This window comes from Accipiter gentilis, chromosome 34, assembly GCF_929443795.1.
Source record: "Accipiter gentilis chromosome 34, bAccGen1.1, whole genome shotgun sequence".
Lineage (NCBI taxonomy): Eukaryota > Metazoa > Chordata > Aves > Accipitriformes > Accipitridae > Astur > Astur gentilis.
The window spans coordinates 5,521,256-5,546,300 of NC_064913.1; the positions used below are offsets into that span (position 1 = coordinate 5,521,256).

The 25,045-nt window shown below is 44.1% G+C and overlaps 1 protein-coding gene across 1 annotated transcript; it reads right to left on the reverse strand.

Moving 5' to 3' along the window:
• Positions 1 to 5,994: 5,994 nt before the first annotated feature.
• E2F7 (E2F transcription factor 7) lies at positions 5,995 to 24,030 on the reverse strand. Its single transcript, XM_049792085.1, has 13 exons — positions 23,993 to 24,030; positions 23,709 to 23,789; positions 20,141 to 20,416; positions 17,979 to 18,147; positions 15,227 to 15,511; positions 14,421 to 14,579; positions 13,193 to 13,330; positions 12,166 to 12,360; positions 11,389 to 11,473; positions 10,333 to 10,852; positions 9,201 to 9,471; positions 7,550 to 7,974; positions 5,995 to 6,204 (listed from the first exon to the last, which is right to left on the reverse strand). Exons 2-13 carry the CDS (start codon positions 23,787 to 23,789, stop codon positions 6,028 to 6,030), a joined length of 2,781 nt encoding a protein of 926 aa, XP_049648042.1. The 5' UTR covers positions 23,993 to 24,030; the 3' UTR covers positions 5,995 to 6,027.
• Positions 24,031 to 25,045: the final 1,015 nt, after the last annotated feature.

The window sequence follows — 25,045 nt, forward strand, 5'->3', positions numbered from 1 at the left end:
GTTTCTTAACGCCTGCTCAAGGGGGCTGCCCCTGCCCTCTCCCCACCTCCCTTTTCGCCTGCACACCACCTCCACAAGCTAGATCCTCAGCTCTTGTGAGGCCGGGTGATATTCCTTCTTGACTGTCGCTGCTCTGGTTTTAGAGAAGTCAAAGACTGCGTTGCTCAGTGCGGCGCAGTAGATGATGAGTAGAATTAAGCCTAGAACCAGGAGGCGGATTCTCCTCCCCTTCAAGCCAAGGGAGTCCACCGGAGCCGCTGGCATTGTGTTAATATAAAGGCAGATGGGAACAGAAGTGTTTGAGCGTTTGCCACTGAGCCCTAGAGTGTCTGCAGAGACATTTTTCAACAGCCTCTTCCAAATGTCCTAGTTTCAGTGCAGTAATGATGGGAACCCCAAGGTAGGTGAGGTGCCAGCGGCTGGTTTTGTCACGACTCCAGGCAAGCCTCAGAGCAGAGCTCCAGCCACCTCCTCCCCAACATCTTCTACCTTATGTTCATTAAATTCCCGGTGCGTTTCAGGCACGGCACTAATTGTTACCAGTTAATCAAGATTTTAAAGGGGCGTAGGGTCATTAAATCACATGTTGGTTGGCTATCAGTGAGATGCAGAGACTGTGAAGAGGCAAAGTGTTTTCCTCAGCATTGAAGAATTGGCTAGCGAGGTAAGAGAGGTGGTTCCTTCTGGACAATTTATTGTTGTGAAGTGAAATCTTTATACCTGCATCGTATTTTCTAGGCTTTAAATTGTTTCCCTTTTCTTCCCAAAAGATTAAAACTGTTCCAAATTGACCTGTTTCAGCTGTTGTTACAGGCACATACCAAGTTGCAGTATTTTAGATGTATTGCAGATTTGTTTGATTTCCCTGCAGCGCCTTCACTACCACACCACACCTAGGGGGTAAGTGTGTAAACTGGTTCACAGCTGTCAGTTTTGAGACAAGAAAGCAACTGTTGGAAAAAACAAGTTTCCTGCTCCCCTCCCACCCAAATTTGGTATGTCATCTATGAAATCAAACTGCTGCCACATCCAGAGTGAAAAATACCCAGCCAGAGATGGGGGAAAGGCATGAAGTCTGACGTCTCGCATTCAGGGTGAAAATTGAGAACTTTATTTATTTGGAAAATGGAGTAAAATGGAGAAGCTCTGACTGAGGCAGGCCTTTTTGTCCCCTAGGAGGTCCTGTGATATCAGACTTTAAGGTCACGGCATTTTGCAAACAAGCAATGCAGCCTTTCACCCACTCACCAGCAAAGTCGCCACGGTCTCCAAAGGGAGCGGGGAAGGATTCAGGCTCTCAGACTTTAAGCTGGTGCTGAGTGACACCATTAGGATTCATTTCATCACTGCAGGAGGCCTTGGAGAAAGCACTTGAAAAAATTTCCTAAATTGTCATCGCATTTCTGGTGCAATAAATGAATTTTGAAAGAATATGGATGTTAGTGCTTACTGCCCACGTGGATCTTCTGAGAGGATCACAGCATGGCTTAAATTTGCCTTGTTTGTGTATGAAGCCTTTCTTTTTACCCCCTTACATCCTGAGCTATTAAATTTTAAATTATTACGCAGGCCACAGAGCCTTGCTCAGGAACTCCCTGGGCTGGAAGGAGAAAGCATTGCCATGACCCAAGCACCTCTCAGGAAATCCTCCTTGTTGAGCAAGAGGGCTGGTGAATACCTGCTTTCCTGGACGTGGTGGGAGCAGGCTCTGCTTTGCCGTTGGAGACTTCCCTCTTGCTTCTGCCTCTGGCTGGGTTTGCTAGCAGAATTCAACACCTTCCAGCATCAGGGGGTTATTTTTGTCTCCCAGCTGGCTCTGGGCTGCCCAGTGCTGTGGAGCACTAAGATGTTCATCCACAATGGCACTGCTTCTAATTTTCCCTTTCTATAGAGAGAACCAAATCAGAGGGAGTTTGATAATCCCCTCTAATTATTTTTTTCACTTCAGAAGGGGGAGGTTTAAGTGTACCAGTGAGGACGAGAACTGCTAGAAGCTACAGCCCTCCTCCTCCATAAGGAAACGGTGGCCATGGTCCTGCCGGTGGAGCTGGAGCAGGGTTAGGGCTTGATAGTGCTTCTTATACCGCAGTTAATCTTATTAAACTTGTCATCCTTCCTCTGCCAGTTGAAAGGGAAAATTTTTATTGGTGGAGTCACAGGTCAAAAAAAACCCCAAACAATATTGAGCGAGCTGCTGAGTTTTCCTGTTAGAAATGAGTTTTGAGGAACTCGGCCAGTTGCAACTCACAGGCAGCCGTTGTTGGTGACATGGGACATTAACCCACATCTCTAATTCCAGGGAGGGGGGAATACTGGGCCTGCCGATATCAATGGTGAACTTGCTATTTATTTTAATGGGAGCAAACTCAGGTTTGGGTCAAGCTATCTTATGTGTGTGTGTGATTAGGGAAGGGGAAGAGAAAGGGAAACAGGGCTATGGCTGCATTCTCCACTTCTGGTTTTTTACAAGCAGTTGGTGGTTAATAAACACGCAGAAGCCAACGCCGCCTTCTGCTTGTGGGAAACCAGCCTCTGCATCAGGGCCTGCCTCACTCTTGGGTATCTGCGGCCGGTTGTTGGGCAGGGATTGCTGCCATCCTGTGGAAAACCAGGAGGGACGGCTGTGGGGTCACAGGGCAGCCCCATGGTGGTGGTAGGACGGGCCCCCACGGTGGCAGGGCTGGGGATCACCTTGCATGGTTTTGGGTCAGGGCCATCGGGTGTCGTCCTGGCCAGCTCCAGGACTTTTAAGAGCCAGTTTGTATTGCACTGGTCCTTGTGCCTGCAACAGCTGGAGTGGGAAATGTGTCTGTGCTGCGTAAAACAGCCGGAGGCGAGAGCCGCTGGGGTGAGCTGTCATCCTCTGCTGCTTATTCAGTGCTCAGATCCAACAGGGACTGCTCACCTGGATGTGCGGTGGATGGATATTTCTTTTCAAGGGTGCTCTCCATACTGAAATCACAGCCTCAGCCTCGGTTTTAATTCCATTTTTATTCTGTAAAAGTTTCATATTTTGCTAAGAGATAGTATAAAAAAAAATATTCAACCAAACAGTGTGATTGGAGTAAAGCTATATGCAGACAGCTAAAAAGATGGCTAGAGAGCAGGAAAAGCAGGACGTCTAATCACTGAATAACAGTTATAAACAGCAATAAAATTAATATCTATATTAAACTAGCAGTGCAAAGATACAAACTGGAAGCAGCTTTACATTAAAAATACAGCTTTTTAAATACAGAAATAGCACCAATTTACAAAAGACAATCAGAAATGTAAACGTGGCAGGTAGATTCAAGTATAAGTTATACACTCACCCTCCTCAGCAATGGTCTTGGGACAGAAAGGTTTCACAAACCCTGCAGAACATCCCGGGTACGCACTTCACCTCAGTGCAAATACAAATTCTGCTTTTCCAAAGCTACTTTGCTGATGAGTTGTTCCTAGTTTATTTTAGTTCTTAGCTTTCAGTGAAGGCAAAGATAGGAAAGGTAAACTCATTCCCTCCTGACAACCAACCCTTCCTCCTCACTGGTCTAGTTCAGCAGCTCAGGTACTGCAAGTAGCATTGATCCCTTTGCCGCCCAACTGCTTCGGTGGTCCCACTCCTATTTTAGTGGGAAGTTTGCATTGACAAAAACAAGACAGCATATCAACCCCCTTCTTCTCCCAGGCCCAAATCCGCTTTTGCAACCGTGACCCATCGAACTGCTTTGATCCTGAGGGAGTCGATCCTCATTTCTAGACCTGCTGTATGGAAACTCAAAAGTGGAAGCAGAAATGGGAAACTGAAGATCCATTTTCACTCCCTGCATTTTCAAGTATAGTTAGGTTAGTTATGGCACAGAATAACATTACTGACAAAGCAAGGCAATTTTTGTGATGATGCTTCAACTGGAGCAAAGAGCCAATACCAGCTCTGATCCTCCTGTCTGCTCCCAGCTGCCATTTCACTAAAAGGCTGCACTGTACTAGAGGGGAAAAGACAAGATTTGGAGAATCAACATCAACCACGTCATCCTGAACCCTAGCAGCCTGTTTCCAACCCCAACAGCAACAAATGCACACTAGTGGAAGTGCAGGGGCAGCACCATGCCAATTACACATTGCTTTTCAAAGTGAAATTAATTTAAGTGGGCTTATAAGAAGAAATAATTCAGAAGCAAAAACTGTAAACTTTCACAACTGTAGTGTAATTTAAAAAAAACAAACAACACCTTAAAATTTAGCAGTCTGAAGATTTCTCTTTACCACCCATGAAATTTCCTATGATAATTCTACTATAGATTTTCTTTCAACAAGGGCTAACCAGCCCTCCTTATAAGGCTGTTATTGGTCTATTCTAAGATAAGGCCACATTACTCAAACTCCCAGCTTCACTAAAATTCTTTCTTAAACTCCATTTCCATAATACATTTCATTATAAAAATAAAAAACCTCATCAAATCCCCAACCCCCAAAGTCCTAGCTTCCCTCAACCAATGAAGTAGCACATCCGACAGTGTATCTACCCTTGGAAAACCAGTACCAGTACCAATGAGAAGAGCTGATAATGCTGGCCTTATGTTTACTAGAAGTCCAGAGTAACATGATGTCACCAGCAACACTTTCTGTCTTTTAAACAGGAAATGGCATGAATTTAATTGCAGATTGCTACACCAGTGAAAACATACCCAAGCATAAGAGCATTAACTCTTAAAATTATGTCCTGTGTTATTAATAGCACCATGCATTATTTGAGAACTCTGAATGTTAACCGTTAGACTTTTCTTCTTCTTTATCTTCTCTTAAGGAATACAGATTATTTTTTTTCCCACTTCCAATATTCACGGCTCCTGCTCTTTTCAGCTTCTTTTTTATGGTTTAGATAGATAACATGCCAAAAGATAAGATCTCCCTTGTCTTCCAAGTATGCTCAAATGCGCTATTAACTAGTTATGAAATTCTTGCAAGTGAAGAGTTAGGCACTTAAGTACATACCCCTTAAGTAGACTTAAGTAAACCACTAAATAGGCACTTAAGTAGACTCAGGTAAGACTGAATCTAATCCTGTGGTTAATGACTTACTAGTATTCCTTGGTCACAAAGACTAGACTATATATTTAAATGGGAGATGAAGTCTTAGCACAGACCTCTCAGTGGCTTATCACTCTCAAATTACTTTGTCAAACTTATTTAAGGAATCAGGTTTTGTATTCTTTACATCTAACTTGTACATTTTGCTCAGAGGGAAAGAAAAAAACAACCAACCAAGGAATAAGTAGTTCATTAACACAATTATAAAAATGTTAACATTCACAGTTATTTTGGTCTTAATATTTTTCACATGTATACATTCAATCATACTGTGTTATTATTAGGTTTTTCTAATAACAAGTGCTGGGCAAATTGTACAACCACCAACTGACATTCAAGTAATCCTACCCTGAGAAAATCTGTTATTCTGAAGCTGCAAAAAAACTTTTTTTGCACTAAAACCCACTCCGATGTACAAAATAAATAGCAATAGCAAAAGGCTGCACTGCAGAGGCAGGATTTGACAGATTGGAACAAAGGAAGCAGTTGCTCTCACAACTGGAAAAGTTTATAATTTTCACCACAGATTTACTCAGGGTAAGTAGAGTACATGCAAAAAAAATGCTTACCCCAGATAAGTGCTAGACATCTCACTTAAAACCATGAAAAAAGAACCCCTGGGGACTCCAAGAAAATCTGTTTGCATCTCCTCACAGCAATAAAGAGAGTTTTCCAAATTAAAACCACAAATACAATTTGATACCCAAAAGGCTGTGTGAAGGACAGCATCTGAATTCAAATCAGTACTGAAGGAACAATTCAGTAAAAGGTTTTCAGTATCAAGGATGATTTGTGAAGAATGTGGTTAACAGAACCAGTGGGTAAATAGATAGCGGGGAAGCATGCCAAAAGGGATGACATTCTGATGTACTCCTCTTGTCATGTAAGAGATTGTTCTCTTGTAATTGATACAGGGGCCTAAGACAATCTGCCCACCCTTTGCAATGAGTGGAGTTAGTCAGGGCTGGTACTAGAGATTTCGAGTCTCCTCTGCACAGAGCTGGCATTTCTGGTCTGGTTGCCTTCATTTTTCTTCCATGCAACAGGGTCTCCAAGACTTCCAGGAGTTTTGAAAAATGCCTCATGATGTGCAGGACGAATGCTCTTGGGAGTGAGGGGAGTTGACGAAGGCTATTTGTGAAACAAAACCAAAGTGATTCAGGAGGGTGTTCTCAAAGTCTACATGCAAGCATGCAAACAGAAGACAGCTTGTAGACACTAAGCCCTGTACCCTGCCACTATCGGGAACCACATCACACATCCTTGCAGAAGCTCCACATGAAAAGCTACAGGCTTTGCCTCTTTCTGTTCTGGAGCTGTCTGCCAGTACATCATTGCTGGAAGCTGAAGGCCTCTATCTCATTTCCAACTTAAATGTATTCATGACTAGTTCACACTCATTCATTCTTATGCCAATCTTGTCCTTTAGCTTAAATGTCTCTTTCCCTTCCTCGGTGTTTTACTTGCTTTCTTTATTTGTTAGCATCAAAACAGATCTAAAATTAGTCTCCTAAGCCCTGGCCACTTCTGTTGTGAGTGTCACTGTACCGTAACCTCTAATGTTAGTATCCGTAATAAGATTGGCTGCCAACCAGTCTCTATTGCAGACTTTTTCTAAAGCTCGAACAAGAGAAATATAAAGTAACATTCATAAAGCTTCCAAAAGTTCAATCTATTAGTCACTGCATTAGACAATAGAAAAACAAATCACAGACTTAAGAATATAAGCTAAAGCAGTGCCAAACTATCATTGTTAATAGTTGTAAAGCCCCAGGTAACGCAGTGTGACACGCCTGTTTCATGTCACTCATTGTACTTCAAAAAAATGAGTCCTTCACTTCTAAATTTCTCTTTTTCTCTAACTCACAAATTCTGTTTCTATGGTAGATTTTTTAAAAATAATCTTTATAAAGAAGACCAACAAAACCCACAAGAATTGTTTTCCCCCAGTTCTGATGCTGAACAGAGATCAGAATGGGGTGAGGAAGTAACCCAGGACACTACAACCTAAGAACTGTTGCAGCCACTTGACTCCTGAATTATGACAATCCATCCTCCTGTCCACCTAATGTGTTTTTGTAGCCATTGCATAACCCACTTACAATGATAGCGTCAAATGGGAAAAAATATTGACTCGGATTTCTAGGGAAAAAACCCTGTAACTCATTTTTTTCTCTATTCCTATAAGATTTTTAAAGATTAAGTTTTTAATGATTTTTAAAATTCTTGTAAGATTTTTAAAACTCACCACTTCACCATTCAGGGCTGGATGTGCTATGCTGGGCTATATCTTTAACACTGTCCCAAGCCCCACCACTACTACAGATGGACATGGAAACTAAGTGGAAGACACCAGCTCCCAGGGTGCCAGCTTACCACTCTGACACACCAGCACTAGCCTGCAGCACAAGCTGCCTTCAGGCCCAGTGACCTGGCACCGCTGTTTCATCGTCACTCAACCAGCTTTGACTCTTACCTGCTGGAGCTTCAGAAGGGTCACTGGATGCCCCATACACACGGGGGAGTCCAGTTTAACAGCACCACAAGACCTTGCAAGCACAGGACTCAGGTGCAGAGTGGGGTGAGCTGGTTGCTGGGGATCCACCAAAGGCACGGGTGAGACCTTGGGGGTAACCACGGCCGTGGTGCCTATGAAAACAGGCGTTGTTGATGCCAAGCCAGACATACTGAAATTCATGGAGGTGGCAGCTGAGAAGGAGCCATCGGGAACTGGGGAAAGAGGACCGGTGATTGTGGGAGAACAGACGAGAGGGAAGGAAGCCAAGGCTGCTGACGGCACCACAACACATGGGACGCTCAGAGAAGGTAACTGGCTCGCAGCCAGGCTGATAGCACCAGGGGCTTGGTTTGCAGAGAGCAAGAAATTAAAACTGCTTAATCCTAAACCAAAGAGAAAAAAAGCAAGGCATTAATACAGTTGACAAATTGGAATTAAGCTATTATAACTTTGTCTAGAACAGGAAAGAGAGATGACACCAAAGAAATAGACAGGCTGCCCAGGAAGAAAACTGTGACAAAAAGAAGAAAACTGTCACAAACCCGTGACTCTTCTGTCAAGCTCCCTTTCCTTACCTTCCTCCATCTCCCCCCCTACTGCCTGTTCACTATATCTGCAACCATTTACTTTGTTCATATCAAGCACCAAACACACACCTTGCTGTTTTCTGCTTCTAACTTCAGTTACAAGCAACATCTTGACTAAACAATTCTTTCACTAACAGGAATCACATCCTCCGTTATATGACAACATATGCATTGCTTTTAATAAGAAAAAAAAAAAATTTTAAAAAAGGAAAACACCCACAAAGATATACCCCAAAGGCACTAATTTTCCTGAAAGTGGCTGAAATACTGTTTTGAAACAGAAGCTGCTCCAGTTCCCAGTTTGTCTGACCTTGCAGTACAACAGGTTCAACATTTTCAAACTGAGTGTCTCCATCCTATAAGTGAAATCCCATAGGCCTCACTCTGTGCCACAAGTGAATCAAATACTAAAGCAGTAGTCGTGGAAATCTGCCACATGTATCCTGTTCCCACAAAACACTCTTCCACTCCACACAAACACAGGCATGGAAAACAGCGGACATGAAATCCTCTTGTAGTATTTTCAGCTACTTCTTCCCCATCCCTATCGTGTAATACGAACAGGCCTGGCTACACTCCCAGTGCCTCAGTTTTTCTGGGGCTATCCTGATGATGCATGTGACAAGACAGTACAAAGTTCATAGATGACTAAATTCACCCATTCAGGGGGATGCTGTTGCGGTATTCTGGCTGCCTTACTGCCAAACCTAGACTTCCAGCTCCTTCAAGTTTTGAATGCTGGATAGGTGTCTTTTTTGCTGCACATAATTCAAGCATGCAAGCACCACATTGTTCATCTCTATTAATGTTTGAGTACCTCAGAAAAATGCCTGTATTTTCACGGAAGCAACAGTTCATCTGGAGTCAAGAGAGTTCAGAGCTATTAAACTACTACAGAGAACTGCTGACAGTTTTTGTGCCAAATATAGACTTATTCACCTATCTGTAGGTCTCCCTATTTGAACAGATCAGTGAACTGATGCTGAAGTTTGAGTGCCTCTAGATCTCATGGCTCTCCTTACCAGCAGTAGGCTGAACAAAAAGATACTGTGGTAGGAAAGGTTGATTGGCATTTTCTTTAGAGATGTGCTCTTTTCCTGGAGAGGGCTCATCAGGGTCTTTATTCTGAGACCATTTCTCTTGCTCCTGAGAATCTAAAGGCTTAGTAGACTCCTTGTGTGCAGCCTCTGGAACAGCAGGACTTGCGTGGTCAAGATGAAAAGCTTCTAGATGTTCAGCAGATGTACAGCCACTTCCTGGGGTAGATTCTGCCTTGGGTGACTCAAAAGGCTTCTAAGCAAAAACAAAAAGAGGAAATGATGAGTCCAAACTGAAATGACACAGTACGATGTCTCTCATGCAGTTTCCTCAGCTACAGAGTAAAATGTGCATCTATGCAAAAGGGCAGCACGAAACTCATTAGCAAGTCACCAAGTTAAAAATTTTATTTGAGGTTTGAAGAACAATATTAGCGATGCCTAAGCCCTGTGCTGTAGTTCACTTTCAGTACTTGGAGACACTAGATAAGAAATACCTGAGTTTGGGGATTCATTTCTCTTTATTGATAAGGAAAACCACCTGACAGGACCTTGAGCCTGACCCCCATTTTCGGTAGTTAAAAAAACCTGTGCTATAGATGCACTTTACCTTCACCACCCTCTCCTCTCTCACCAGCCTGCTGTGGGCAACACTGGGCATGAGAGGGAGGGACTCAAGCTGGAGAGTAGGGGGGAAGTACAAATCACATTTTCTGTAGCTTGGTGGAGTAAGCAATGCTGCTGCTGTCAGGAAAAGCCCAAGCTAACAGGGGAAGATGAGGAGTAATGGTCACATTGATTTCTTCCCCTCTGGCAGGCTGTTTTGTTGAAGGCAATGATGAGGACACTGATTACAAAGAACAGCTGACCATCACTTCACTATGCAAAGCAATCGCAGTCCATTTTCCCCTGGTAATGTGAAAACATCTCCCAGTTAATGCCTATACTTCCTGGCACAGCACCCTTACAATTTTATTAATATGTGAGAGGCAGCATTGTATCTGTACCTGTAACAGGAGTGGTGTAGTGAATTTTTTGCTTCTGAAAACACTATCTTGGGTAAAAGTCTTTCCTCCCTAACAGGAAGCCTAAGTGATAATGAAATTCACTTCTTTACCTTGGGTACTACAAGTGAGAGGGGCACATCACTCTGTTCCATGGTCTGCTTTTTAGCAGCTGGCTCTTCATCATCTACAGGTGCAGAGGGCGGCGCACACTTGTGGGAGCTGCGTTTCTGGCAGGCAGCTGGAGGTACAGCGGTCTGAGCTTCTGCACTCCTGTTTCCCACGTCTCCTGCAGTGGGCAGGGTCTCCCTCAAGTTATTTTCCTGAAGACCGCCACACAACATAAAAAGGGATGAAGATGGGAAGCACAAGAAGGGTTGGTTGGGGAGCAGGGTAGGTTTTCCATTTTCTGTTTTGGAGGCTGCTGGTGTGCAAGGATGTAGAGCTTGGCTGTTGATCCCATTTGGCAGCGACAGGTTTGGCACATCTGCCTGAACCACAGGGAAAACTGCCTGAGGCAAAGGGTTAACACAAAAATCAGAGTCCCCCGGAACTGGAAGAAGGGAGAGAGGTGAGGTTATGCTTGGCTTCCTTGCTGAATTGAATATAATTTCTGTGGCACAAGCTTTATTCCTGAAAAAAAAAAAAAAAGTAATGAAAAGAGGAAAAACATTTAGTCCAAAACCCCTATTTTATGCTTAAAAGCAAACAGGTACATTGTTGCACATAAATGTGGAAAAATTCTACCCCCCCAAACCACTACTTCTACACAGTTTACAAGGAGGATCACCTTTTATTATTTCTAATTGCACAGAAACAGACTTATCAGGTTTTTGGCAGAACAATAATGCTTTCAGTTGCACTTGACTAGAGTCAATCATTCACAAATGAATTCAAACTAGCATGGGTGTAGAGAAGACTCACTGATACAACAGAGAGGCTTTTCCATGGAATCATGATTTAAAGGACAACAGTGGTACAAGTACAGGTGGGTACAAATTGGCCATGAAAAAAAAAAAAAGCAAGCCACGCTGAGACCTATCAGCATTAAAATAGTAATAATGAGACTCTGCAGCAATTTTCTATCTCAGTCTCATCAATGGAATCTAGCCTTGAACTAAACATGACAAGCACGAAGCTGGAACTGGACAGAGTTAAGACCAACCTACCTACTATCTTCCTCTATTTTCTGCCTGCAGACAGCTGCTAGATTTATCATTTTGGAGCAATATTCATCTGAATTCACAATACAGGCTGAAAGAACAAAGGAGCATTCAATTAATAACAGGTAGGTTTACCAAGCGTATTTTGATACTGGCCATATAAAATAATTGGTATAATTTTTCTATCCTGGCACATTTTTATAACATCCACTAATCACCTAGAGCCAGAATCTGCAAGACACTCAGAACTCTCAGTCCCACTGGAGAGGTGCTCCAAATCATCATTTCCTATGAGAGGGAACTGTGCAAAGCCCTGTAATTGCTTTATCTTTTTTAACAGCTATCCATTAGATTGTTACAGTAAATTCCACTATATTAGGAACCATAAAATAAAGCAAGCTTTTGTGGCTAAAGAATCTTTCTTTTATCTATACCAAATTTGCACAGAAGAAACTGTAGTATAGTTGCAGTTAGTGGAGAACAGAAACATTTACCAGAAAACAAACTGCAGGTTCAAGGCAGTATGACCCAGATTCATCTCATCTAAATTTAGGTGCTTGACTGGAGGCCAAAGCACATGACAAAACAGAAGTGTCATACTTCCCGTGACTTCTCAGAAGTCTCATGTCTCCCACATGGACAGTAGAAATATCGGCACCTCCCAAGGGTAATTCACATATTTAATTAGGCTGATTCACCCTACTATCAAGTGCCTTAAATTAGTGGGCCCACAATTGGGCAGATCTAGCAGGATACAAAAGAACGTGCTTCATTAGTAGTTACCTTGCCTCTCTTGATGTGGGCTGTTGGGCTCAGAACTGACTTTCCTTCTGGTCCCTTCACAAGGCTGTGCACCGTTAAATGAAGCGTGACGTGTAAATCTTTGTTTTCCAGTAGCACAGATCTGATACGGCGCACAGGCTCCTCTCTGTGTCCCTGGCAGAGGATCAGATGTTGGGCTATGCCCTCTCGGCTCATCTGTAAGAACATAATTTTGTACAACAGTCCTTCAGGGAACACAGCTCATCATTTAGGCTTCTGCCATGTTACTGAACTTGGCCATGAGAGGAGGTAACCTCTATATCATCTCACACCCCACAACACTGAAGCAGACCTAAGCTCAGTAAGCAGCGGTAGACAAGATAAGGGCTTCCCTCCTTTCCATTCCATGGCAGCTGCAGCAGCAGCTGCACTCTAGTGTGCGTAGCCAGGAGAAAAGGTACTAAGATGGCATTAATACTATCCTTCACTTCTACTTGGTCCTGGCACTGGCTTGACCCAAATATATTACCAAAGGGCTTCCTTTTGCTCTGGCTTCTAGCCCAGAATCAGCAGCTTACAGAGATGCTTTGGCCTACCGCCTCCTTCTTTGCAGACAAACCTTTTGTGTGAGAGGACACATGCAAGAAACAGCCCTGCTCTACCTTGGTAAGTCCACTTACAAAAAAAATAATTCACTGTCTGATTATGACAGAATTACTGTGATTTTGCAACCCAGAAAAGCTGTGGACCCAGATTTGAAGATGTAGGCATTATCTGCCGTTGTTCTATAATTCATATAGTTATTCATATGGTTATGTAAGTCGGTGTAAAAATATCAGCAAGACACAGTATCTTTCAACATCTGTCCACAGCTCCAGTCCTTGAACGTAAAGTCTAACAAGGGCAAATGTGGAGCTGGCCAGCAGTTATTAATCACAGGGCGGACAATGAATGCTAAGCCATTCTTTACACACAGAAAACAACCTTTAACCACTTGGTAAGTGACTGTCAAACCAAAAAGAAAAGAGATGCAAGCTACACAACTTACCGGTCTTTCCAGGGAACTCCACAGGCCCAATCCACTTGAAGGCTGGTTTGCGTCCTCGTTCCTCTGTGACATGAACTTTCTTGATCAAGCCTAGGCTGGTGAGAACATTGGCGATATCATACAGTCTTCGTACCTTTGCTAACAAGAAAGGGCAGAAATAGTCAAGACAGTCATGTTTACAATGCACACAGTACATATTTACACAGTAATTTCATTCCAGGATATCACCACAGCTTTCATAGATGAGGTGGGTAAAATCAAATTAGGATGGACTTAAGCCACCTCCTGTGAAGCCTGCCATGCCAGCTCCCATCTGCTTGTCACTGCTTCTTTGTATCTTAGGTTCTTACCCATCTTAGCTGCTCAGCTTCAAGCTCCCTTACCTAATTTTGATGGAAAAGGGTTAGGGAGTGATTACATCATGAGCTTGCCCAGAAAGGGCAGCTACCTCCACATGAGGTAAAGACAAGCACATGGGGGCAAGAGGCACATGAGTGCACAGCTGATCACAAGAGGACCCATACTTATCATCTAAAAATGTAACAGTCTCAGAAAAATCTCTGTGACTCCGGCAAATGATATGCTTGAGCTGAATATGATACCCACAGATTGTCTAGCTAAACTCCTTACATCCCTCCTGGTATTTGGCAGAGAATTTTAAGACTGAAGTGCAAGTACTTTATTTTAAAAGTACTTTAAAGACTTAAAATAAAAGTCTTTATTTTAGAAGAATTATTTACTAATGCTGAGTTTTTCCATGTTGTCCAAGGGATCAAAGTAATAATCCACGCTAACTGAAAAGCAAACTGTGCCATCCAGCTGTGAAAGATTTCTGGTGTAAAAAGGAGAAGTAACACATTTCTGCAAAGAAGAAAATGAATTCCATTAAATTAAACAACATGTTTCATTTCAGTAAGTTTTGAAATGTCATTCAGAATGGTACAGGAAACAGGGTTAAAGTAGGAAAAAAATTCAAAAAAAAAAAAAAAAAAAAAGATTTTTCTTCATTCTGAATCTAAAACTTGGAGATAATAGTCAAACTGACTCTTCCCCACCCTAAGCTCTGTTTTCACAAACTGGCATTTACAATTAAAAAAAAGAAAAACCAAACCGTATTTCAGCAAAAGATTCCTGACCTGCTCCTGCTGTTACCTACTGGTGTCAGTCCAAACATGCCCGTTTTCTTTACTCACTGACTGATTGATTTGCTTTCCAATAGCCAGCTTACTTTTAAATTTGCTGTGATCCACTGTATCCTGGGTCTCTTCTATCAGTATCTTTGCTGCGATGTCCAGAGTGACTATCTTGGTCTTGGAGACAAGGAACAGCATGACAAACTTTTGGCTCATAATCCGCAACGACTTGTCCTTTCTGCTGTTTGCAGATGCTGTGTTACAAATAATACCCAAGCCTCTTAGCATATGTCATCCACCACAGCCAGAAAACTAGCAAGTAGGTTTCTCACACGCAAAAGGGGTAAAGTATTTCCTTGTCAGGAAGCACAAATCTTTTGAAAGGCAGCAAATAACTGAGTAATGCAAAGAGAAGTCTCTCTTCAAAAGGCAATAAAAATTAAAGCTTGGAGAAATAGCTCTTAGAAAGTCAGATTCCAAAGCTGATTCTACGTTACATTACACAGTTTTGTGCCACTATAATTTTGTGACTCCAAAGGACTTTGTAACTTAAAACACTGTATTACATGGGCAGCATGCAAAGACTAGACAAATGGAAGATGGCGCCTTCTGTCAGGATAAAGCATTTACTGTCAGATACAGGTGAGAAATGAAGAACTGAAGTGTCTGGCATAAGTTCCTGCCAGTCTGTAGGACAGAGGGAAAAATCCATCCTGAGAACTATGCTAGGGACAGGATAGAAGGAAGGATTCTGTCAACTCCGTGGTAAATTCAGCAGCTTTTTGAAAAGAATTATTTTTTATTATTTAATTTAAAAGCAAAGCAAGGGGAAAAGTCACATAGTAAACTGGAGAAAGAGACCTGTGTCTGTGTATCACATCACACACATCAGTAATCTTACCAGAGGTGCAATCTGGTTCTGAAAAGTCCAGTAATGGTCTGTCTTGAGAATCTGGAATAGTTTCCTTTTTCCGTTCTCCAAATTTGTACTCCAAGTCCAGCTCCTTGTGCTGGAAGAAGGTCATTAGCTCTCCATACTGCAGCTCTCCTGCTTCCTGAAGTGTTTTCAGAGTTTGACTGAGGTTGTGCCGGCCATGCCAACAGTACTGGTTCTTGGCCACACGGCTAACCAAGTGCAATGACTCCAAGACGTTCACTATATCGTAAATTCGTCTCCGCTCAACTCCTGTTTTAAGAGGGGGAAATAAGAAAGACATAGATGCTCCTCTAGTTTTAATGTGCTCTTCAGCAGAAGCAGAACAGAGAACAGGCTAGGCTGTTCTCTAATACTGAGTGTTCACAACGCATTTTTCACTGTTCATCTGGACACATTACATTAGATCCATCCAAATTTTCACAATTAAGAACTGACTTATGTATGGCCAGCCCCATCATGTGATAATCTTTGTCTGTTTTCTTAACTGCCAGCCCAGCCATAGCTTCAGCTTAAAGCATCTACACTGTGTTTAGAAGAACTGATTGCAGTCTGCCAAGCCCCACTCACTCAGACCTACCCAGACTGCCCTGAGGTTTTAAAAGCACTTTGGCCCTTCTTGTCAGAGGGCTTCAGAGCTCAGACACATACCTGTACACAAGCTCGTGTGTAACAGAGGGCCGAAAAGGGTCTGAGCCTGGCACTGACACAGGGTAGACACAAAAGCCCACTCACACGGGAACCAGTGGGAGCATGGTCCTCCACCTGCATTTCCCATGGCACAATTACTTGCTAAGCAGGTACCAAGCAAAGGAGCATCAAAGGATTCACAAGGTGCAAAGCAGTGGAGAATGAGACCCACTGTTCCCAAATGCAGCAGAAGCGAGTCCTTTTTGCTGGCTGGGTCTGCACCAACAGGAAATCTATGAAATATGTCCAGCTTGGGTTCAGCCTGACTGACATGAGCAAGGTTGGGGACTGAATATGAACAGGCTGGTGGCTCTGCTCACTGTCCCAAGTGCTCATGTCCAGCACTGTTTGAAGCATGGCTGTTATATGTAACACAGTGCACTATACACTGATGAGATCATCTGCACCAAAAATCCCATAACAGTTAACATCAGCTGAGCAGAACAAGTGCTAGCCAAGGGGAAAGGTTTTGAAAGACTTCCCTGTGGAAGGCAAGGCCTTGATGCATCTGTTTACCCATCTGGAGAATATGGATAATACCTACCAGCCTCAAACGGATATTGGGATAAACAATTAACGAGTATTTCCAAGCGTGTAGAGATCTTCGAGTGAAACATACACCAGAAAAACAAGAGTGCTACACATATCCTGGTGTCTGTCAGGCACCAGCAGCATAGCCCCCTTTGTGGTCTTTCCATAGGTCTTCAGTGAACAAAGCAATATACATTAGTAGCAGAAGCTGTACTGCAACCGTCATTAGTTACACAGAGAGCAGCAATATCATCAGTGAAAAATTTAGTGGTCCCTGAAGCAACTGGATAGAGGCAAGCAAGGAAGTGAAAACCAAAGAGACAAGAACAAATGCACCCCCTTCTGGGAGGTAAAATCCCCAACAGTAAGTTTTAAAAGAAAGTTTCTAGTATTTAGGACAGCAAGGTAACGCCACTCCCAACACAGAATAAAGCTCTACTCATGTTCAGCTGTACAGGGTTGGAGCACAAGCATCACATGCAAACACAGAAAGGAGTAACTGCAAAATCTAAAAGAACAATTTGTTTAAAAAGTAATTTATTTAACTATTTACTTCATCTGAATTGTCTCCTATTTCCACTTCCCATTATCAAAGCAAATAAATGAATATTTCAAGGACTTTCTTACCAGAGTCACAGAGGACATCACTCTTCTGTTCTCTTTCTTTCGAAAACAGACACATTTCATTTTTGCTACCTCTTTTCTGTAAAATACCTGAGTTCTAAAAGTAGATACAATATTTATTTAGTTTAAGTCTAATTTTGTAAAGCCCTTCCTAGCTAAGAGACAACCTCTCCAAGGACCTGGATCTTTTTGTTATTGGTGTGACCTCGCTGAGTCCTCTCTCACAAGTTTTAATACTTCTCTCAGATTTTTCATTAATCTTTTAGCTAAGACCTAACCTAACAGCAGACCCAGCAAATAGCCTACTCAATACCTTCTTGCCACCTCAATATAACGCATTTTCTCATTCTACTCTTGCAGGTCTCCTGGTAACCTCCCCTCGCAAGACAATATTTAAAGCTAATATAACCTTGATGAACCATGAGATCTTGGAAGATATAATGTCAGGCACATTACTGAAGTCAGGCAGTGAACCCAACTGATTTCCTACACCTACTAGTTTGCAATTGTTTCCCCAGACATTCCATTTTGACAAAATTTGTTGTTTGTAAGTCCTCCTTCAGAGGGTTTGTAACTCATAACTCCTTCAGCGTTCAGCAAATTGAAAATTTAAGAAAGCAACAGAGTTGATAAACAGACAGATCTGTCTAGTAAAAAGTCAGAAAGTAGATTTCAAAATGGTAGCACTATCAAGCAGTAAAGACACTTAGGAATATTAGGCATTTCCAACTCTTGATTAGTATGATCAGAAGAACATCCAGACCCAGGGAAAGGCAGACCGCGAATGTATTCTGTAAGAAGGATGATCTTTTGAAGGCCCTCCTGTTGGGTTACTACAGGTGATCAGTTACCCCATTTTTGCAGGTATACATACCAAGAATTGAAGCCACTTCATCCAAAGAAATAGTAGTTTTTTCAGTTGACAATGGATAACTTGGATAGCGAGCTAGAAACTTTTGGCACAAGAGTCCTAAGCTTTTCTGTTTTCTGCTGGGCCTCTGCTTCTCAAATTCATCAACCGTGCAGTCATCTACCATATCATACTGTTAAAAAATAAATGTTAACCCTTTAGTGCAGAGGTTTAGAAGCAAGGCATAGCCAAGTGAGGCATATGTCAAATGTTAGCAATATTTAAGCTCAGACTTTCTAATGAGGAAAAAAAAACATGGACTCCTTGCAAGCACCAGAGTACTTGGGTGACACACTTTTGCTTGCAAGCTCTTTTTAGTTAACCACACAGAAAAACTCTTATCTGCGAGATCATACAATAATGGTTATGCATAAGGAAACAAAACAGTAAGACCAACCACCCAAGACTAGCAGATGGTAAGATCCTACTTGGCAGAAATACTTCTTTTTGAAAGGAGACGGAATATTCCCTCAAACACCTCTGGATCTAATAAACCAGAAGATATACAAGCCATCAAAGAGTTCCTGCAACACCTCTTTCAAGAGATTTTACTGCCCTTTACAGTGCCTCTAAAACTTTAAGAAACTGGGAGTTGGGGATGGAGGGGGACGATGCTAAGAAACTATAAAAGGCACCACCCAGTCTCTGAACCTTAACCTCAGTCAAGCTGTTAGCTTAAGTGAACTCTGTAGGATGACCTGAATATGGTCTTTCTGTCCCTGCAGGGGAAAAAGAAAATAATAAAACTGTGATGGCAAGAATGTATGAAGAGGTATGTTTATTTATTACAAAATAAGAATGAGGAAGGTTTTTTTCCTGCACTGGTATCTTTGGGGTTTTGCTTCTGTGTCAAAAAAAGGAGGGAAAAAAATATAATCTTGCCCTCTGGCAAAGAAAAGCTGAGAGTGGTGGCAGCTGTTGAAACCCACGTTTCCTTGCTTATGAGATCTTAACTGTCCTTTGCTGGTTGTGACTAAGTGACCCTGTGGCAGGCTGTTGCTCTGATTGAATTCTTTGTGTTTTATATGGTATGCAAATAGCAGTATTCTTACAGTAACACTTTTACATCTTTTGTAAGTTAACTTTCTGTGTGGAGAAAAGTATTAAGTATAAGTTTTATTAACTAGAAGATATTTGAACTCTTTATAGTAGCCACCCCAAAAATGTGATATGATCTTAGCAGGCTTGGAGTGGTAATGAACTAACATTTAACATTGACTATTTTTTACTTACTGGAAGCAATGTTAGGAATTATCTTTAGAAAACTGTTTGTTCCTTTATGACTATCTAAGCTGGAGAATTCTTCAGACTACCATCACTGTAGATGCTGTAAAATCTACACTTGTAGAGTGACCTGCACCTATCAAATGATGCTTCTCAGTAGGAGGAACCCAGAACTATCTTCTTCTCACTGATGTCACCAAGGAAGGATATTCTATAAGAAATAATCCAGAAGAGGGAAAGCAGTGGTTGGAACAACAACAACAAAAAGTCTGAAGGAGGAAAACTGTAACGATACTTATTACATCCTGACATCATCCTCTCCGCTTCCTAAAGCAAGGACGGGGATCAGCCCCCACATTGCCTGAGCATTGGCAAGTAAGTCTTCCTAACACTTGAGCATGTTGTCTGACTACTAGCTCGGCGGCTGAGGTGGAAAGAGGGAGAAAGGTTTCAACTGACCGCTCTGATGGGCTGTTGTGGACAAGGTATAGGATTTCAAAAGTATACAGAAAAATATGCCCTTTCATTGTTGAATTGCTTTTGAAAATGCTGCCTGTCATAATGATCTGGCAATTTTCTTTCTAATGCAGTTCAGAAAATAGCATCAGAAGTAATTAAATTGGGAAAAATGACACATTTAAGCTCTACTTCCTTCACTGTCCTTTTAAGTAATATTCAGGCTGTTGAGGGGTCTCAGGTCAGTTGCTAGTAAGACAGTTACTTTTAGTCTTTGAAAGTTCTGCTACTCAGTCAGTGCTGTGTAGGCAACTGTCCTTGGGAATGTTTTACAATTCTGCAGTTTTCCATAAGGAGCAAAGGACCAGTTGGAAGAAAACTGAGGCACAACTTAAGGAAGGTCCGAGTCCTAACTGAACATAAGTTAACCATGTTCTGAGTCTCACCTGTAATGAATCAGGTGTGTCACTCTGCTCACTGTTTTCTATGGGTCTGAAGAGCTCTTTCTTCTTTTCCCTGTCCCTCATGTCAGGGCTAGCAGCACTAACAAGCATCTTCAGGTTAGCAGTGGGAGTCCAGGGATCAGGCTGAGGTCTGTCGATGAGCTTAACAGGTGTAATCGGATTTCTTTCCGGGGTGCAGTTTTTTTGCTTTGATAAATCAACTGGTTCATTCTTAATGGGAGTCTTTGGTGCCATCCTGGATCGATCAAATATATTTTCCTATTAAAAACAAAAAGTTCTTTAGACACAACAGGAAAGAAAACAGTCCAGCAATCAATTTCATTGTTCTTACAAAGGTAATTGTAGTGACTCATGCCTTGGCACTCATAGCTATATTTAGCACAGTTCTTCTGCCTTTGTTGGAAGTGGTAAAATACTCTACATGCTAGCGTACTGGAGGTAGTGTGTATGAGATACCGCCCTGAATTACAGAACCTGTGGTCAACCAGTCAAACTTATGGCCTATCAGGCTTTTAAACTCTGACTGTTATTACACAAACATAAATTACCAAATTGGATCAAAACTGAAATAATTCATTGGTCACATTACACTTAGCAAAACAGGGTGTTCTGCTTGAAAAGTCCCCAGTGAAATGCCATGCTGGGGATGCAGCTCAGACTGTCATAAAATGTCAAACTAAAGTGGATGTGACTTCACGTGCAAGTGAAGCAAGCTTTGCATGTGCACTGTCTGCTGCTCAAAACAATGAAGAAAATCTCCATAACTGCATTCCTTGACTACGGCTAAGAGCTGCTAGACAGAAAAGTCTAATACATCAGCTGATTTTTATCATTCTTTGAATGAAGCTCAAGTCCCTCCAGTCCCTAGCTGCATTCAAACTTTTTTCATATTTCACCTTCAGGTCCAATTTTTCTCCTTCCTTTTACTGCAAGAATTATCACCACAGACCAACTAATTTCAAGGGACTGTCTGAAAAAAAGCATCAATGGTATCCTTGAGCCGAGATATCCGTTTCTGAGCAACAAGAGACACTACTTCCCTCTTGCCTGTTAGTCCAAATAGCTAATGAAGATTAAAGGAATGAAGTAGATAGGATGCCATACTGGCTTTCTTTGCAGGATATCAAATAATTGAGGTCCAGGTATCCTAAACCTGGCACAGAGCAGGACTTCCAGAAAGGCCCATGCAGAAAGTTGCACTGTTGCTTTTTGCCCGGGGAGATCAACGATCTTAGATAGTCCAGCTATCACTTAATTCTCCTTAATACCCTACAAACAGGATACTGTGGTTTTTTTGGAACTCTAGCTAATATTGCTCAGTGGTTTCTAAATTTAGTCCCTTGAAATGGTTGCATGCACCTTGAGTGAAGTGAGAGAGAGAAAGCAGACAAATTATCATCAGAAAGCTAGCAAAGCTTATAACTTGCTGGAATTGGGAGTGAAGCCTTCAGAACCACAGCAAACTGATTTTAAACTATAAATCAGGCTTGAAGTTGTTTATTCTTCAGCCTAGCTGTGGCTTTTTTGGTGTTGGTCTCAATCTGAGCAGGTCTTCTTGCTCAGACTAACATTTTTTTCAAAATGAGTTTTAAAAATCTAACATGGCAACTTTAAGGCCAGATATGGTTATTATGTATTTTATTTTGTGCTGCAAGAAGTCCAATTCTGAAACGGACTACAGTCTGGAGGAAAACATTATGTTACTGTTGGTCTGCTGTAAGAACTGTCCCAAGTTAAGTTTTGCTGTTTATTTGGAGCAATTCAGCTATCACTAGCTGATATAGATATTTAAATAGGTGATTCCAAATATCAGCCTAGGTAGACAGAAGAACTTCAAGTAACAACTGGGGCTGGCTTTTACCAGGAGCAGTTCTGTAGCATTCAAACTGGAAATGAATTTGGCACATTGAAAGCATTGTGCTCTGAGCACTGACGGTGAAGGCTTCTGCATACATTCACCTATGAATTACCCAAAAGGATGTAATAAATATATCTCTTTTTACAATTAACGGTTAGCCAGTTGTAACTAACTCCACTGTGATAAATAGGGGTCAATTTAGAGGCCATGGTACTTCTCAGAATATATGTTCATATACTGTTGGCACTCAATATATTCTTGCAATTTCACATCTGGCAGTGAATCAACACTTCATCTGTAATGGAGAAAGTCTACCTTCCCCTCAAGTTCCTGTTCACTACGGCCGGTGCTAATGGAACTGCAGTGAAGGCAGCTGAAGCAACCTGCTGTACCACTACCTCAAATTTTCATGTTTGTGCAAATATCACAATGAAAAAAGTGGTGGCACTACACAAGAAGTACATGTCTACTACCAACCTTTCAGATCTTCATTTCTTGAATGTCATAATTGCCAACTAAGCTAAGAAATGCTTTTACCCTCTCTTCCTTTTTTTTTTTCAGTAGCTGCAATGCTCTATGGACTCCTAGCTGTATTGCACAAAACCGCAAGTACAGCTGGTAGAAGTACAAGATTTGCCTTCATCCAAGCAGAGATGGCTTACCAAGTACAAGAGGACAGGAAAGACTGGCTCAATGAACTTAGTGTGTCAGCAGAACTGAAACAAATATCTGAGATAATAGGAACTGAGTCTGAGAAGAACTATGTGCTCTTTAGAGGACTCAGGTTGAGCATGGACAGCAGGTCATGAACTGGGTCTAGTTCAGGAGACATTACTGAGCAAGGCTTGCCTGAGGCTAGGTATCCTGTCTCCTGGCTGGTGAGGCAGGAGAGGAAAGATAAGCTTGTTCCTTGCTGAGTGGCACTGCCTAGCCTCTTGACCTGGGAACACCGGGGTACGGTTACAGGCATACTTTTCCAGGCCAGAAGGCAAGCATAGTGGACATGTGCATCAGCACACTCAGACTGCTGCTAAATAACACGATTATACTATTCTCACATCACGTCAAGCCTGGTGTTGCTTAGCTTTTGAACAGTGAGTCTGTACAAAAGCCTTCTCCACTTTACCCAATGGTAGCCGCTGGGATGCTCGACATCGCCTAGGGACTTTTGCTCGTTAAGCGAAAGCTAAAAACTGTTTCTCTGAGAATTATGCCAGAGTGTAAGCACTTCACTTACTGACACCGGTGGCGTGACTCACAGTTCTTCTAGTAGATTGTCTTTTTATCTTAAGGGTAGCGTCGGACACTGTCTTTTTATCGTAAGGGTAGCATCGGACACCCCTGTGCTCCAGGTACCGACAGGTAAGATGCTGCTGGACAGACCAGTTGCCCTGTTCCCATGGGCAGCCCCCCAAACGCTGCCATGGGGACTGAGAGGGACACGATCCGGGGGGCACACGCCGGCCCAGCCCGCCTCCAAGCCCCCCAATCCCCCGGGCCAGGGTTCCGCACCCCAACAGCCTCCACCCGGCGGGAAGGGGGGGGGGGGGGGGGGCAAACCCTCTGCGGTCCTGGCTGCCCCCCACCCCCCCGATCTTCCCGCTGCCCCCGGACCCGCGCGGTGCTCCGCACCGGGAGAACCGGATTAACGTTTGAGGGGGCCAGTACCCCCCGCCCGCCCTCCCCGCTCACCTTCTGGGCCGCCTCAGCGCGGCCCCTCCGCCCCGGCCGGCCGCTCGCCAGGTCCCTCAGGGTCAGGACGCTCACCTCCATCTGCAAAGCGAGAAAACCCCCTTTTAGCCCGGCCCTTAAAGACGAGCCGCTCCCGCCCCGGGGCAGCGCTCTCCCCTCCCCGGCGGGACGTGAGGGGAGCGCGGCAGCTCGGGGCTAGGCTCCCGAGGAGGAGGAGGCGGCGGGGGGGGGGGGGGGGCAGGCCGCCCCGGCCCCTGCGGCGGCGGGAGGCTCCGCGCCCTCACCTCGGCGGGCGGCCCGGCGGGCGGACGGACGGACGGACGGACGGGAGGGGAGGGGGACTCTTACCGCTCCCGCCAGGCGCCCTACAGACATCGCTTTACAATCCGGCCAATCAGATGCTGCCCGCCGGGGAGCCCCGGCCGAGCGGCCGGCCAATCAGAGCGCCGGGCAGGAGGCGCGCGGCAGCGGGGCGCGGGACGGAGCTCCCGCCCGCGCGGGGCCGCTTCGCTCCTTTTCTTCGCGCGGTCGCCGCCGGCCCTCCCCCTCCTCCCCCTCGTCTTCCTCCTCCTCCTCCTCCTTCCCCTGCTCCCGCCGCCGGGCCGCCAGCGCGAGGCGGGCCGTTGGCCGGCGGGAAAGGGCTGCCGGAGGGGTGAGGGGGGGGGGAAGTCTGGGCGGGCAGAGCAGGTGGGGCGTCTCTGACAGGGAGGGGTGCGGGCTCCCCCTGGGGGGGTCTGTGGCTGAGGGGCTGATTCCTGACAGGAAAGTGGTGGTGGGGACGACGGGGACCGTCTTCCCCGGCGCCTTCTTGCATCAGTCCTTAAAATCTGTGAGGGGGGGAAGGAAAGGCTGAGGTGGCTGCAGGCTCTGCGGCTCGGGGAAGACGCCGTCGGGTTGGGTGGCGGCTCGGGTGGAGAGCGGCAGCCCCAGGCCGTGGGGTCGGTGCCTCGGCTCCCCTCAGCGGGGGCGGGCAAGGCGGCGGGGTGGGCACCGGCGTGCGGCTGCTCCTTCCCGGGGTGGTCGGGACGGGGCCCGAGCTGCCGGCAGCTCCCCTCGGGAGGTGTGTGCGGGCAGCCCCCAGCGCAGACGCGGGCGTCCTGAACACGGGGTGTAATTCTTTACGGTCCTCCCCTCAGACGAGTGGGCTGCCGGGGAGAGAAAGGGAGCAGAGGCTTTGGGAGAAACTTTTCACGAGCCCCGAGTCAGGCTGCTCTGTGGCTTGCCCTTGGTACCTCACAGCGTACCGAGATGAGGGAGGAGATCCTTGTCCAAAGTTAACGCGTCAAATCCAGGCAGCATGTGGGGCTGTGCAGTGGTGAGATTTCAGTTGGCCCTCT